This window comes from Aulonocara stuartgranti (assembly GCF_965226115.1).
Source record: "Aulonocara stuartgranti genome assembly, chromosome: 15".
Classification (NCBI taxonomy): Eukaryota; Metazoa; Chordata; class Actinopteri; order Cichliformes; family Cichlidae; genus Aulonocara; species Aulonocara stuartgranti.
Genome location: NC_138951.1, coordinates 4,648,710 through 4,662,232, shown reverse-complemented (window position 1 = coordinate 4,662,232; position 13,523 = coordinate 4,648,710). Strand labels below are relative to the sequence as shown.

At 41.2% G+C, this 13,523-nt stretch overlaps 1 protein-coding gene across 5 annotated transcripts in view; it reads right to left on the bottom strand.

Moving 5' to 3' along the window:
- plcb4b (phospholipase C, beta 4b) overlaps positions 1–13,523 on the bottom strand; it is a 75,367-nt gene that overhangs the window by 25,362 nt on the left and 36,482 nt on the right. For all 5 annotated transcript variants that reach the window (XM_082506524.1, XM_082506523.1, XM_082506525.1 and 2 more), the window contains 2 exons: positions 10,265–10,362; positions 2,015–2,095 (listed from right to left, as the gene is read on the bottom strand). In XM_082506524.1, coding sequence (XP_082362650.1) covers positions 2,015–2,095; positions 10,265–10,348 — 165 coding nt within the window. In that variant the 5' untranslated portion in view covers positions 10,349–10,362. The remainder of the gene's footprint in view (positions 1–2,014; positions 2,096–10,264; positions 10,363–13,523) is intronic.

Here is a 13,523-nt window from a genome sequence, read left to right as displayed (position 1 = left end):
CCTGTTCTTCGTACCTCGCTAAGTGAGTTAGCTGGATGAGATTGTTGACGATTTCGCGTGATCCTGGATCGTTCGGTTCCCCGAAGCCCATCCGGGACTTGCTGTCATAGCAACAGAGCCGTAAGCGTAAACCTGCTCGGGAGCAGGTTTACTTTATGTAAACAGGATTAGATCGCGGCCACGCAGGTATGTCCGCGTCATTCATACGAAAGCAACAGCGATATTCCACCACTGTTTCACCATAAATAAATAACATCAATGTAACTAAAGATAATGCAGCACTTGATCCTTTTATTGATGTCACACAGATACATACAGGTCATTCCCTAAAAAAGGGAAATGTACTATTAACATTCTATTACATGTATGTGATTATTACAGATGTAATTCATATTTCAGAGTAGTAATAGTAAATTACTTCGTGTAATCAAGATGAGAGACCACGGCTATAAAAGCGAAGGTGGATTTGGGAAGTCTGTCGCAGTCATATCCTGTCCGTATACGCGACCAACCCATTGCGGAAGGTGCAAGATTGATAAGGAGAGTCCTCAGAATTCAGCGTATATTGCGGGACAGACAGGATCCTTTAGCTCAGCGCGACAGTGTGCTCATAGAGAGATATCGATTTTCCCGTGAGGGTATTATTTACTTAACCAACTTGTTGACGAGGGGGTGCAGGACCACCACCTGTCTTTTTTTTTGCTCTGCCCTTTTCTTGGTTGCTGTTATGAACAAACAAACAGAGTATTCCAGGGTCTCTTTCCAAGAGACGACAAGCAATATAAGTGATAAATATTACCATTCTGTAGAATATTCTTATATTTCACTTTTACTTGTTCCCATGTTCTAGTGGGTCCTGTTGTGGCTCTAATGTGAAAGGGGATATAATATAACATATTATAATATAATATGATGTAATATAATATTGGATAATATGGTGTGATATGATAAATCTACCCTACCGCCTACTGGTGTTGGTCAGAGGGGCCGATGGCGCAATATGGCAGCCTGGCTTCTGTCAGTCTGCCCCAGGGCAGCTGTGGCTACAACCGTAGCTGCCTCCACCAGTGTGTGAATGTGAGAGTGACTGAATAGTGGCATTGTAAAGCGCTTTGGGTGCCTTGAAAAGCGCTATATAAATCCACTCCATTATTATTGTTATTATTGAATTACTTACGAGTTTAATTTGTCAGAAACTTTCTGCCAGCCCTCTCTCCTTGCTTTTGCAGCCTTTGCAGTGTTCTCTTGCGTTTTAATTAAACTCTGAAACTCCTGAAATCCCTCACTCAAGAGTTCTTGCTCTGCTGCCGAAAAATACCGAGCGCGCTCCTTCGACATTTTCGCCGACCAATCAAAGGGTTGCCGATCAATGTTTCTACTATCGATGCGTAGCCCCTGTTGGGCCACCCAGTGATCTCACATTACTTCATCCAGCTATACTAATCGTCAACAACAGGTGTGTTCGGGGAACCGGAATAGCGAGCTCAGAGTTAGCGCGATGATTTGGTCTTGGATGTTTCATTTGATCTTGGATGTAGTAAGCGACGTACGAAGCACAGGGCCCAGGAAAGAAAAGGAAAAAAATCAATAAATAAATAAATAAATGCTAGGCTTCATCTTAGCTAGTTTAAAATCATCCAACAAGAGCTACTGAACATATCTGCAACAAATTAATCCAACTATCAGATAAACATCTGATAAACATTGTCTATTGCCCAATGCTAATCAGTATTAGCCTAAATGCTAGTACTTAAATCTTTTCTCTATATTTTAAGCTTGTTATAATATACATATATTTAACGTGCTTCATTTATAGTTTTTATTTACTTGCATATACCTTTTTCAGAGTCAAATGGTCAGAAGTACAGAAAAAAATCAAAACAACTTACTCTTTCCTTGCATGCCTTTTTAAATACTTTACCTACTCCATGTGGATCCTGTCTTATACATTTCTATTTAGAGGATCCTCTCGAAAATCCTAGAATACACACAGGTCATGATGTGGAAGTCGTACCTTTCCCTCACTCTTCCAGGTGATGAAAAAGCCGTACTCGTCCACTTCCATGTGGCAGTTGGGCTCAAAGATGTATGGGTCCTGCAGCAAGGAAAAATGATTATTTCTAAGCAATGAGGCCATATTAATCAAAGGTTTTATTTGACACAGCAAGACATTAAACAGTCAACCTGTTTAACAAACACAGGAATTATGCAATCAGACAACCAGATGTAGCTCTTATTCATTTTACAAGATATACCTGCCTGCCTACGAACACACACTCAAACATACTTTCACAAAGAATGCAGAAATACGCTCAGTATGTACACACAGGTTGCCCGTAGGGGAGATGAAGCCTGTTGTCTAAGGCAAACACGCAGTGAGATTAATGTGACCACCTTTAGCTGTTAAATGCAAACATCAACGCAGTTGGAACACATTTCCAGGTTATAGAGACGAACAGGAGGTAAAAGTGTATTAGCATAGCTACTGTGATGCTACTGCACACATCGTTCAACAGGAGTGTCGGTGGAGGAAATCGACTAACCTTAGCCACCTTGTCCTACTCAAACAATCTTACCATCAATTCAATCAGCCGGAAGATGTGTGTGTGTGCCGACAAATATGTGTATTTTTGCCCCACTCCACTCAAACAACACATCTGAGAAAGCTAAAAACATAAGAGAGAAATAAACTAGAATGGGAGAAGGCTGCTGGGTCACTCTAATATTAGCAGTAGGGAACAGTGTAACACACTCATGTACACACTCATACACACGTGATTTATTATTTCAGAATGTTGCTACTATGAGATACGCAGCTGCAAATAGGGCTGTGCTGGCTTGTTACTTGGCTCTTACCCTGACATCTAAAACCCTCAAAAGAAAACCCTCAGAAGAATAATCTTATTTCCATTTAGGAAACAGTGAGACTGCTGTAAATGCAGATAAAAGCTTGACTCTTTCATCTGAACGAAGACTGACAGAGTGTTCGGTGTTAGATATACAGCCACCTCGATGAAGGAGATGGTTTCAGATAAACCTCAACTGTTGAGGACATACAACAGTATCACATTCCACTGCTTTTAGCTTTACTGTAATAAATCTAAAATTGTGTGTGTGTGTGTGTGTGTGTGTGTGTGTGTGTGTTGCCTATTGATCGTGCCTCTTATTTTGAACACAGATCCTCAGATCATTTCGAGGTCTTTTACCCTTTGTCTAAATTTCCAAATCAATATTAGAAAGTGATAATTAATCTGCCCGGTGTAGGCTTAAGAGCTGTATCTATAAATATTATATATGATGCTATTAACAAGTGCAGTCAAAAACAAAGTACACCTTCTGTAAATTTGTCAGTATCAGTTCATAAAATCATCTTCTCTATGACTATCGTTCTCTCACATTGTTGTGGAGGAATTATGTCTTACTATTTATACTTGTTTAGGTCATTGAGGTTTGTGGGAATAAAATCCCACCACAGTATTTAACCCAGGTTGAGGTCTGGACTCTGACTGGATCACTGCAACAATTTGATTCTTTTCTTTTTTTTTTCCAGTCATTCTGTTGAATCTTTGAATTGCTGCTGTGTTTGTGATCACAGTCCTGTTCCATGACCCAGTTTAAGCAGAGCTTTATCTGTCACACAGGTGCCCTCACATTTGATTTTAGAATACTTTGCAGTCAGTGACTCGACCATGAACTCATCCGTCTACTAAAGCGCTCAGGTCCTGTGGCTGCAAAACAAGCAGTAATGGAAGGAATCCAGCATTTAGTTTTATTTATTTATTTATTTAGTTATCATTAAATAAATAATGACAGTTTAGTTTTTGTATTTTGTTAGATTATTATTATGCCTCGATATGTAAAACCTTAGATGTTAAAGAGGGTGTACTTTCTTTGCGCCACGACTGTAAATGCTTATGTGTGTTTTCTGTCTCGTTCGTCTCAGTCTACCTTCATCAGCCGTCAATATGAGGCTGCATAGTTTCCATGGACACTAAACATCAATCAGATCTTAAATGATTGATTTCCACTCAGTGAGATAATGAATGAAACACACACACACGGGAAGCTCTTTGGCTATTTGCATAATGGATTACATAGGATATCTTTCACCTTTTACCTCAATGCCTCTGGACTCTTAAAGAGGACAAACTCATATCAAATATCTCATTAAAGGATACAAACTAATTATTGAAAATCCATAGTACACTACAGCGTGTAGAGCTAAAGAGAAAAACAAAGAGTGAGATGCAAACTTGGAAACATCTCCATCTATTCGAGGACATAAGATGGCAAAGAAAGCATTCTGGGGACCTTAAGTTGTTTTAGAAAGCCATCTTATGTAACGATTTGAGCTGAGAGGCTCTGTATAACGATAGCTGTCCCCTATGAAGCTTTGAATTGCACTCGTACAAACACACATACAGGCACACTGACCCACATGCACATTACCTGCCACTACCATCTGTCACTCAGTGGGGCTTCAGTCACTAGAGACTGTTCTTGTGGCAAAAAAATAAAATCCATGCTGTTTAGCATATGCTTTTTGCACACTGAGATGCTTGCGCCCCGCATCCTTTGTAATTTCCAGGCAGCAGTGCTTTGCTCACACAAACACAAACACATGCCCACACTGACACAAAGTATGACTGACAGTGTTTTATAAATGAGACGCATTGCTGCTTCGTGTTTACGATAACAGCGAGGAACATGAGCTGACAACCAAAATAACTATTGATTTATGAATGAAGGACCGTAGCGCTGTTTTTTTCTCCTGAGACGCATCAGTTTGAGTTGATATTGTTTAGAATATAATCATTAATGAGAAAAATTCACAGCACTAAGAGGGGAGTGGTATGTCCCAAGTGTCATTATTCATTTTAACCGACTGACAGAGCTTGACCTTATTACCATTCGGGCCAGACCTAACCTTGTCCTGTCTAAGCTTGGCTCAAATTCACAGCAGCAACACACTGAGGACTCTGTTCAGAAGCATGCTGGCCCAGTTTCACCGCTCACTGTGACATGGCTTTGGATTTGATGATGCCTTTCCGTACACTCGCAAGCTTTTTTCTCTGCCTAAGAGGGATCCTCCTCCCCCAGCTGATGCCCACATAAACGGAGAGGACTGAGGGGATTTCCTGATGTGTGCAGGGGTACATGTAGGTCCGTGTGTGTGTGCGCGTGACTGTGACACACTTTGCCTTTGCTCGTCCAATGTCCTAGCTAGGTGTCCTGATTAAGTTTGTCTGAGGAAATGTGGGCAAAAAAAAAAGCAGGAAGATATACATGGTGGTCACATACATGCAAGTGCATACAAAGATATATGGAAGCAATGAATTTGCTTGTGGCTGTAACTGAGCATTTATTGGTTATAATTTAACTTTAAAATAGTTTTTATTTAAGAAAGCTTTTAAATGATCTATTTATATTTCCTAGCTCACATTTTTTCTGTTTTTTTATTTGTGGTGGTGTTTTGCATCCTCCTTGTACAGCTCCAAACTGGGTCCTGAGCCAGTACAGGCAGAATAACCTAGCAGAAATGCTTCTTAAGTCACATACAGTGGGGCAAAAAAGTATTTAGTCAGCCACCGATTATGCAAGTTCCCCCACTTAAAATGATGACAGAGGTCAGTAATTTGCACCAGAGGTACACTTCAACTGTGAGAGACAGAATGTGAAAAAAAAATCCATGAATCCACATGGTAGGATTTGTAAAGAATTTATTCGTAAATCAGGGTGGAAAATAAGTATTTGGTCAATAACAAAAATACAACTCAATACTTTGTAACGTAACCTTTGTTGGCAATAACAGAGGTCAAACGTTTACTTAGGTCTTTACCAGGGGCCTGTGCTTCGTACCGCGCTAAGTGAGTTAGCTGGATTAGATTGTTGACGATTTCGCGTGATCCTGGATCGTTCGGTTCCCCGAAGCCCATCCGGGACTTGCTGTCATAGCAACAGAGCCGTAAGCGTAAACCTGCTGGGGAGCAGGTTTACTTTATGTAAACAGGATTAGATCGCGGCCACGCAGGTATGTCCGCTTCATTTATACGAAAGCAACAGCGATATTCCACCACTGTTTCACCATAAATAAATAACATCAATGTAACTAAAGATAATGCAGCACTTGATCCTTTTATTGATGTCACACAGATACATACAGGTCATTCCCTAAAAAAGGGAAATGTACTATTAACATTCTATTACATGTATGTGATTATTACAGATGTAATTCATATTTCAGAGTAGTAATTGTAAATTACTTCGTGTAATCAAGATGAGAGACCACGGCTATAAAAGCGAAGGTGGATTTGGGAAGTCTGTCGCAGTCATATCCTGTCCGTTTACGCGAGCAACCCATTGCGGAAGGTGCAAGATTGATAAGGAGAGTCCTCAGAATTCAGCGTATATTGCGGGACAGACAGGATCCTTTAGCTCAGCGCGACAGTGTGCTCATAGAGAGATATCGATTTTCCCGTGAGGGTATTATTCACTTAACCAACTTGTTGACGAGGGGGTGCAGGACCACCACCTGTCTTTTTTTTTGCTCTGCCCTTTTCTTGGTTGCTGTTATGAACAAACAAACAGAGTATTCCAGGGTCTCTTTCCAAGAGACGACAAGCAATATAAGTGATAAATATTACCATTCTGTAGAATATTCTTATATTTCACTTTTACTTGTTCCCATGTTCTAGTGGGTCCTGTTGTGGCTCTAATGTGAAAGGGGATATAATATAACATATTATAATATAATGTAATATAATATTGGATAATATGGTGTGATATGATAAATCTACCCTACCGCCTACTGGTGTTGGCCAGAGGGGCCGATGGCGCGATATGGCAGCCTGGCTTCTGTCAGTCTGCCCCAGGGCAGCTGTGGCTACAACCGTAGCTGCCTCCACCAGTGTGTGAATGTGAGAGTGACTGAATAGTGGCATTGTAAAGCGCTTTGGGTGCCTTGAAAAGCGCTATATAAATCCAATCCATTATTATTGTTATTATTGAATTACTTACGAGTTTGATTTGTCAGCAACTTTCTGCCAGCCCTCTCTCCTTGCTTTTGCAGCCTTTGCAGTGTTCTCTTGCGTTTTAATTAAACTCTGACACTCCTGAAATCCCTCACTCAAGAGTTCTTGCTCTGCTGCCGAAAAATACCGAGCGCGCTCCTTCGACATTTTCGCCGACCAATCAAAGGGTTGCCGATCAATGTTTCTACTATCGATGCGTAGCCCCTGTTGGGCCACCCAGTGATCTCACATTACTTCATCCAGCTATACTAATCGTCAACAACAGGTGTGTTCGGGGAACCGGAATAGCGAGCTCAGAGTTAGCGCGATGATTTGGTCTTGGATGTTTCATTTGATCTTGGATGTAGTAAGCGACGTACGAAGCACAGGGCCCAGGTTTGCACACACAGTAGCTGGTATTTTGGCCCATTCCTCCATGCAGATCTTCTCGAGAGCAGTGATGTTTTGGGGCTGTCGCCGAGCAACACGGACTTTCAACTCCCGCCACAGATTTTCTATGGGGTTGAGGTCTGGAGACTGGCTAGGCCACTCCAGGACCTTCAAATGCTTCTTACGGAGCCACTCCTTTGTTGCCCGGGCGGTGTGTTTTGGATCATTGTCATGTTGGAAGACCCAGCCTCGTTTCATCTTCAAAGTTCTCACTGATGGAAGGAGGTTTTGGCTCAAAATCTCACGATACATGGCCCCATTCATTCTGTCCTTAACACGGATCAGTCGTCCTGTCCCCTTGGCAGAAAAACAGCCCCATAGCATGATGTTTCCACCCCCATGCTTCACAGTAGGTATGGTGTTCTTGGGATGCAACTCAGTATTCTTCTTCCTCCAAACACGACGAGTTGAGTTTATACCAAAAAGTTCTACTTTGGTTTCATCTGACCACATGACATTCTCCCAATCCTCTGCTGTATCATCCATGTGCTCTCTGGCAAACTTCAGACGGGCCTGGACATGCACTGGCTTCAGCAGCGGAACACGTCTGGCACTGCGGGATTTGATTCCCTGCCGTTGTAGTGTGTTACTGATGGTGACCTTTGTTACTTTGGTCCCAGCTCTCTGCAGGTCATTCACCAGGTCCCCCCGTGTGGTTCTGGGATCTTTGCTCACCGTTCTCATGATCATTTTGACCCCACGGGATGAGATCTTGCGTGGAGCCCCAGATCGAGGGAGATTATCAGTGGTCTTGTATGTCTTCCATTTTCTGATGATTGCTCCCACAGTTGATTTTTTCACACCAAGCTGCTTGCCTATTGTAGATTCACTCTTCCCAGTCTGGTGCAGGTCTACAATACTTTTCCTGGTGTCCTTCGAAAGCTCTTTGGTCTTGGCCATGGCGGAGTTTGGAGTCTGACTGTTTGAGGCTGTGGACAGGTGTCTTTTATACAGATGATGAGTTCAAACAGGTGCCATTCATACAGGTAACGAGTGGGGGACAGAAAAGCTTCTTACAGAAGACGTTACAGGTCTGTGAGAGCCAGAGATTTTCCTTGTTTGAGGTGACCAAATACTTATTTTCCACCCTAATTTACGAATAAATTCTTTACAAATCCTACCATGTGAATTCATGGATTTTTTTTTTCACATTCTGTCTCTCACAGTTGAAGTGTACCTCTGGTGCAAATTACTGACCTCTGTCATCATTTTAAGTGGGGGAACTTGCACAATCGGTGGCTGACTAAATACTTTTTTGCCCCACTGTATACAATCAATCAATCGAAAAATATTAAACAACAATAACAGATTTCACACTACAGCCTGACCGATATGATCAGCCAATTTTAGCTATTTGTCGCTCTGTTGATATCAGTATGTATAATGGCCAAAAAATTAAAATGACAAAATTAAAGAAGAAATAGAAGAAACACCCTTCAACTATGTTTTGTGTGTTGATGTTGCACAGTTCGTCCATGAGGGGGCACTCTGCAACTGTTGGCAACACATGTTGCAATGATCCAAGCAGTTGGCCACAGTGTTAAAGAGTAAACAAATAACTGCACATAAACAGATTTCCCAAACATTTGTTAAGTTTTGTTTGTCTGAAAGAAAATTAATTAGCTGATATATTGCCATATTGAGTTTTGAAATCACCACATGCCTGTATCAGTATTGGCCTTTAAAAGCCTATAATCGGTCGGGCTCTATTTCACACTGTAGTGAAAAAGTAAGAGATCTCACGTGGCTCGTGTAAATCCTCTTTTGCTGCAGCAGAGCCTCCATAGGACATTTCCTGTAGCTCATTAAAAGAGTTGCACAACTCCTCTTTACAACACTGTTTGAGCTTATTTATTTTTTTGGGACATCTTAATTGAAAATCTGTCTTTATGTTTTGCTACAGCATCTTTAGGCACTGGAATTGAGAACCGGTAATCAAAAGCTTCTAAGCTTATCATTTTCTTTTATCGGCACTTGTAGGTTTTTCTTACAGTGGGTTAGGGCATATAATAAAGCAATGATGTCATGTCGCAGTGGAGCTTCTGCACGCCTGAGTGACTGTATATGAAAGCAGCACTGTTCTCAGAGTCAGACAGATAAACAGTTATGCAGGCACACCCATTTTGACGCCTTTCCCCACTTTGTGCATTTCTAAAATTGGTTCTTACATAAACCAATTTTCTTTGGAATTATGGCTATTCTAAAACTTTTTTAGCATGTGCATAATTTTTTATAGTGTGCTACTTAAGACCCTCAGTGGGCGTGTTGCGGACAAGCAGTCGCCATGCCAAAGCATCTTAATGAGCCTGATCAATGTGGCCTGTCTACAGCTAGAACTGTGACTACACCAGTGATGATATAAACTGAGGTCTCTGTTCTGTGTGTATGTGTGTGCGCTTGTATTACTCATGGTGTGGGAATATAAATGTCTTTCCATTGTTGCACTGTGGACCCGTCTTGGATATTTTTGAGAAGCAAAAAAACAAAAAACAAAGGCAGCATAATATAAATCATTAAATTTAGAGACTAAAACTTCATTTAAAGCTTGGTATTCTAAATGTATGAAAACAAAGACTCTGCTCCGTGTGTGGATGTGTGCATTTGTCCAACTAATGACTGAGCCGGGCACAGTCATTAAGGTCCAGGATGATAACAGGGCAGAGCAAATAATCTATGGTGGTATCAGCAGGGAACACTTACAAACAGATAGCTTAGCATTGGCTAAACTTTCATCACTTCACTGAGAATACTAAAAGCCTCTTATTCTTAATCAATTACTCAATCCAGGAAAGTGTCATATTTACCTCATCAAACCTGTCGAAAGAGGCGCCTTCCTGCATGAACTCAGGCAGGTGCTTCTCCCAGTTGAATTCGTAGGACTTTGTCATGGCTGCTCACAAGTCTGAGAAACAAACAAAAGAGGAGAAGACACACAAGGAAAGAGACAGACACAGACACAGAGTATGTTAGAAAAGGATGCTCGCTCTCCAGGGGCTCATCCAAAAATATCCTCTTGAGAGAGTGAGAACAACTTACATATATAACAACCAACCAATGAACAAGCTCCAAAGACAGAATTTAGGAAAAATATTGATTTGTCGTTTAGGATTTTTCAGAGATTTAAAGCACCCTCTCTGCTTTGGAGCTGCAATTAGCAGTGAAGCAGAGTAATGGCCTGTATTTGTATTAGAGATGGACCGATCCGATATTACGTATCGGTATCGGTCCGATACTGACCTAAATTACTGGATCGGATATCGGAGAAAAATAAAAAATGTAATCCGATCCATTAAATATCACGAAAGCACCTCGCAAAACTTGCAACACGCCGTAACTCGCCTCAGAACGTTAGCACGTCGGAGCAGTATGCATCACGTGATAGAGCGGCTGCCGCATGCGGGACCTGTCGTGGTCTGGATAGCATTTGGAGCTTCGCTAGCAACCCGGCATTTCATCTCCGACAAAGTTATCCCGAGAGAAGTAAAGCAAGTGTGTAAGTCCATCTCTGAATGTTTGTAAAGCATTCCTGCGTTAAGCTTAACAAACGATATATGGAGCGACTGCCTCTTCCTGCTGCTACTTCAATCATGAAACTGCTCAATGATCAGCTGATCGGCTTTTCTGTCACGAGTCCGTCTCTCTTGTTTGTTTTTGGCCCACTTTGCACCAGAAAGAGGAAACCAGCGGCTAAACAACAGCAGCACGTTTAAGCTTGATCAGCTGTTGTTAGAATGTATTTAATATTACTTTCTACTCGAGGATCTTTTTCTAGTAGCTGACGGCTGTAACTGTGCAGGGGCGGATCTAGCAAAGTTTAGCCAGGGGGGCCGATAGGGCATTAACAGGGAAAAGGGGGCACAAAGACATACTTTTCTTTCTTATTCTCATTTAAAATGTCTAGCTTTTAATAAATAATTATCTGACACCCAAAGTTTTAATTTGATGCAAAATGAATAGAAGTCCATTACTGTATATAGTAACTATTAAGTCTAATATATATACCCTAGTAAGCTATAGTACTTTTTCCTTTGGGAAGGTACCATCTGTGCAGTCTGCAATTTTGTTGAGGAAAGATGTTGAATCTATTTAATATTTTAATATATTGAAAAATAATTGATTTCTGTGCATTCTTTTTTAACACTGCATCAAATTAAGGTTGATTACGTCGATTGAGCATCATGAGGTGGAGCATGAGGGGTGGTTCCCTATTTTTTATTTTTTTATTTTTGTTGTTGCTGGGAGTTTGAACCCTATTAGTTAGGTTGCTTAATATTTACGCTAAGTACTCTTTAAAATATCAGAATAGGGAGGATGGTGTAGGTTTAAGTTTATTAGATTGATCAGTATTGCTGAACTATGAAATATATTTTTTTGCATACAGGTATAACAGAATAGCTTTAGTGTAGTTGTTGTTTTAAACTTGAGTATGAACTTATACAAAATGCAGCAAGATATTAAAAAAAAACAGTTTTGTTGAAACACACTATATCGGATTCATATCGGTATCGGCAGATATCCAAATTTATGATATCGGTATCGGTATCGTGCCATCTCTAATTTGTATAGCGCTTAACTAGTCCCTAAGGACCCCAAAGCGCTTTACACATTCAGTCATCCACACACACATTCACACACTGGTGATGGCAAGCTACATGTAGCCACAGCCACCCTGGGGCGCACTGACAGAGGCGAGGCTGCCGAACACTGGCGCCACCGGGCCCTCTGACCACCACCAGTAGGCAACGGGTGAAGTGTCTTGCCCAAGGACACAACGACCGAGAGTGTCCAAGCTGGGGCTCGAACCGGCAACCTTCCGATTACAAGATGAACTCCCAACTCTTGAGCCACGATCGCCCGTAAAGAGTAAAATAAAGAGTAAATAGAACAAGCAAAAGGAATATGGGCAAATGACATCAGAGGACAACCGCTGCGTGGGACCAAGCAGGAACCTCCAGGGCTGAAAAATGAAGTCCATGGCAAAGTGCCTAAAGCTGCAGTACCTTAACTGTCCACTTGAGACAATCTCAAAGAGTGAGTTAAAAAACAACAACAGCTGTACAGAAAATGAGTTTGTCTGTTTTTTTAATTCACCCATTCGCGGTTGTTTTTTGGGGGGTTGTAGCTGCTTTGACTGTCGAGGTTGCCAACACAGGCGTCTTTAGCTAAGCTTCACGTCAGCTAACTGGAATCAACTGTGTAGTGTTGGTACCTATTTAGAACATTTTTAATAGACCTACCTGATAAAATGGAGCTTTTAAATTGTAATAACAGCCCATCCAAGCTATGTGATTCAGATAATATGCATTTTTTTTTTATGTGTTAAATAAGCACATATGTAAATCTGCACAATAATGTACATAGAGCCTACTGGGTCACCTTGCTAACCAAGCTTGCTATTATTTGCTAATAACAAAGAACTCATCCTCACATCCAACTATCATCGCTTCTGGATTCCAAAAACAACCATAATGTTATAAATTAATCCTATAAATGGGACTATGGGTGGGACTGAGCAACACAAATTGAGCATATCACAGAGATAAAAAGTATGCGAGAAAGGAATTTCCTCCTCCTGCTTTTATCTAGGACCCTGAAACAAAACGGATGGGCACTGCACTCCTCTCCAAATACTAGAGAGTTAGGCTTCATTCATGTGACACACCTGCACGTGTATCATCACGTAAGACATCCAGCTCAGGGAGGGGAGGAGGTAATTGTAATATTGCTGATGACACCACCCAAATATAGGCTCCACCTACGTCAAGCTCAAATGTGTCAAGCAAAAGTGAGAGGGAGAAGTGTACTTGAGAACGTGACACACTATGTATAGCCTAAGAGCTCAGCCGGTATTAAGTCATTATGGGAATACTCTGCGGAGATTTGATTTTCATCCACCAATCTTTTAGCCTGCTGCGCTACAGAATATTTTCTACTATACAGAAAATTAAACGCATATACACAAAGTGGAAACTGGATGCTGATGGATGAGATGAGAAATAGGGGAACTGAGGAAGGATAATGGGGGAAGAAATATGGACAGAGAGTCAGCGTGAAAGATGTGAA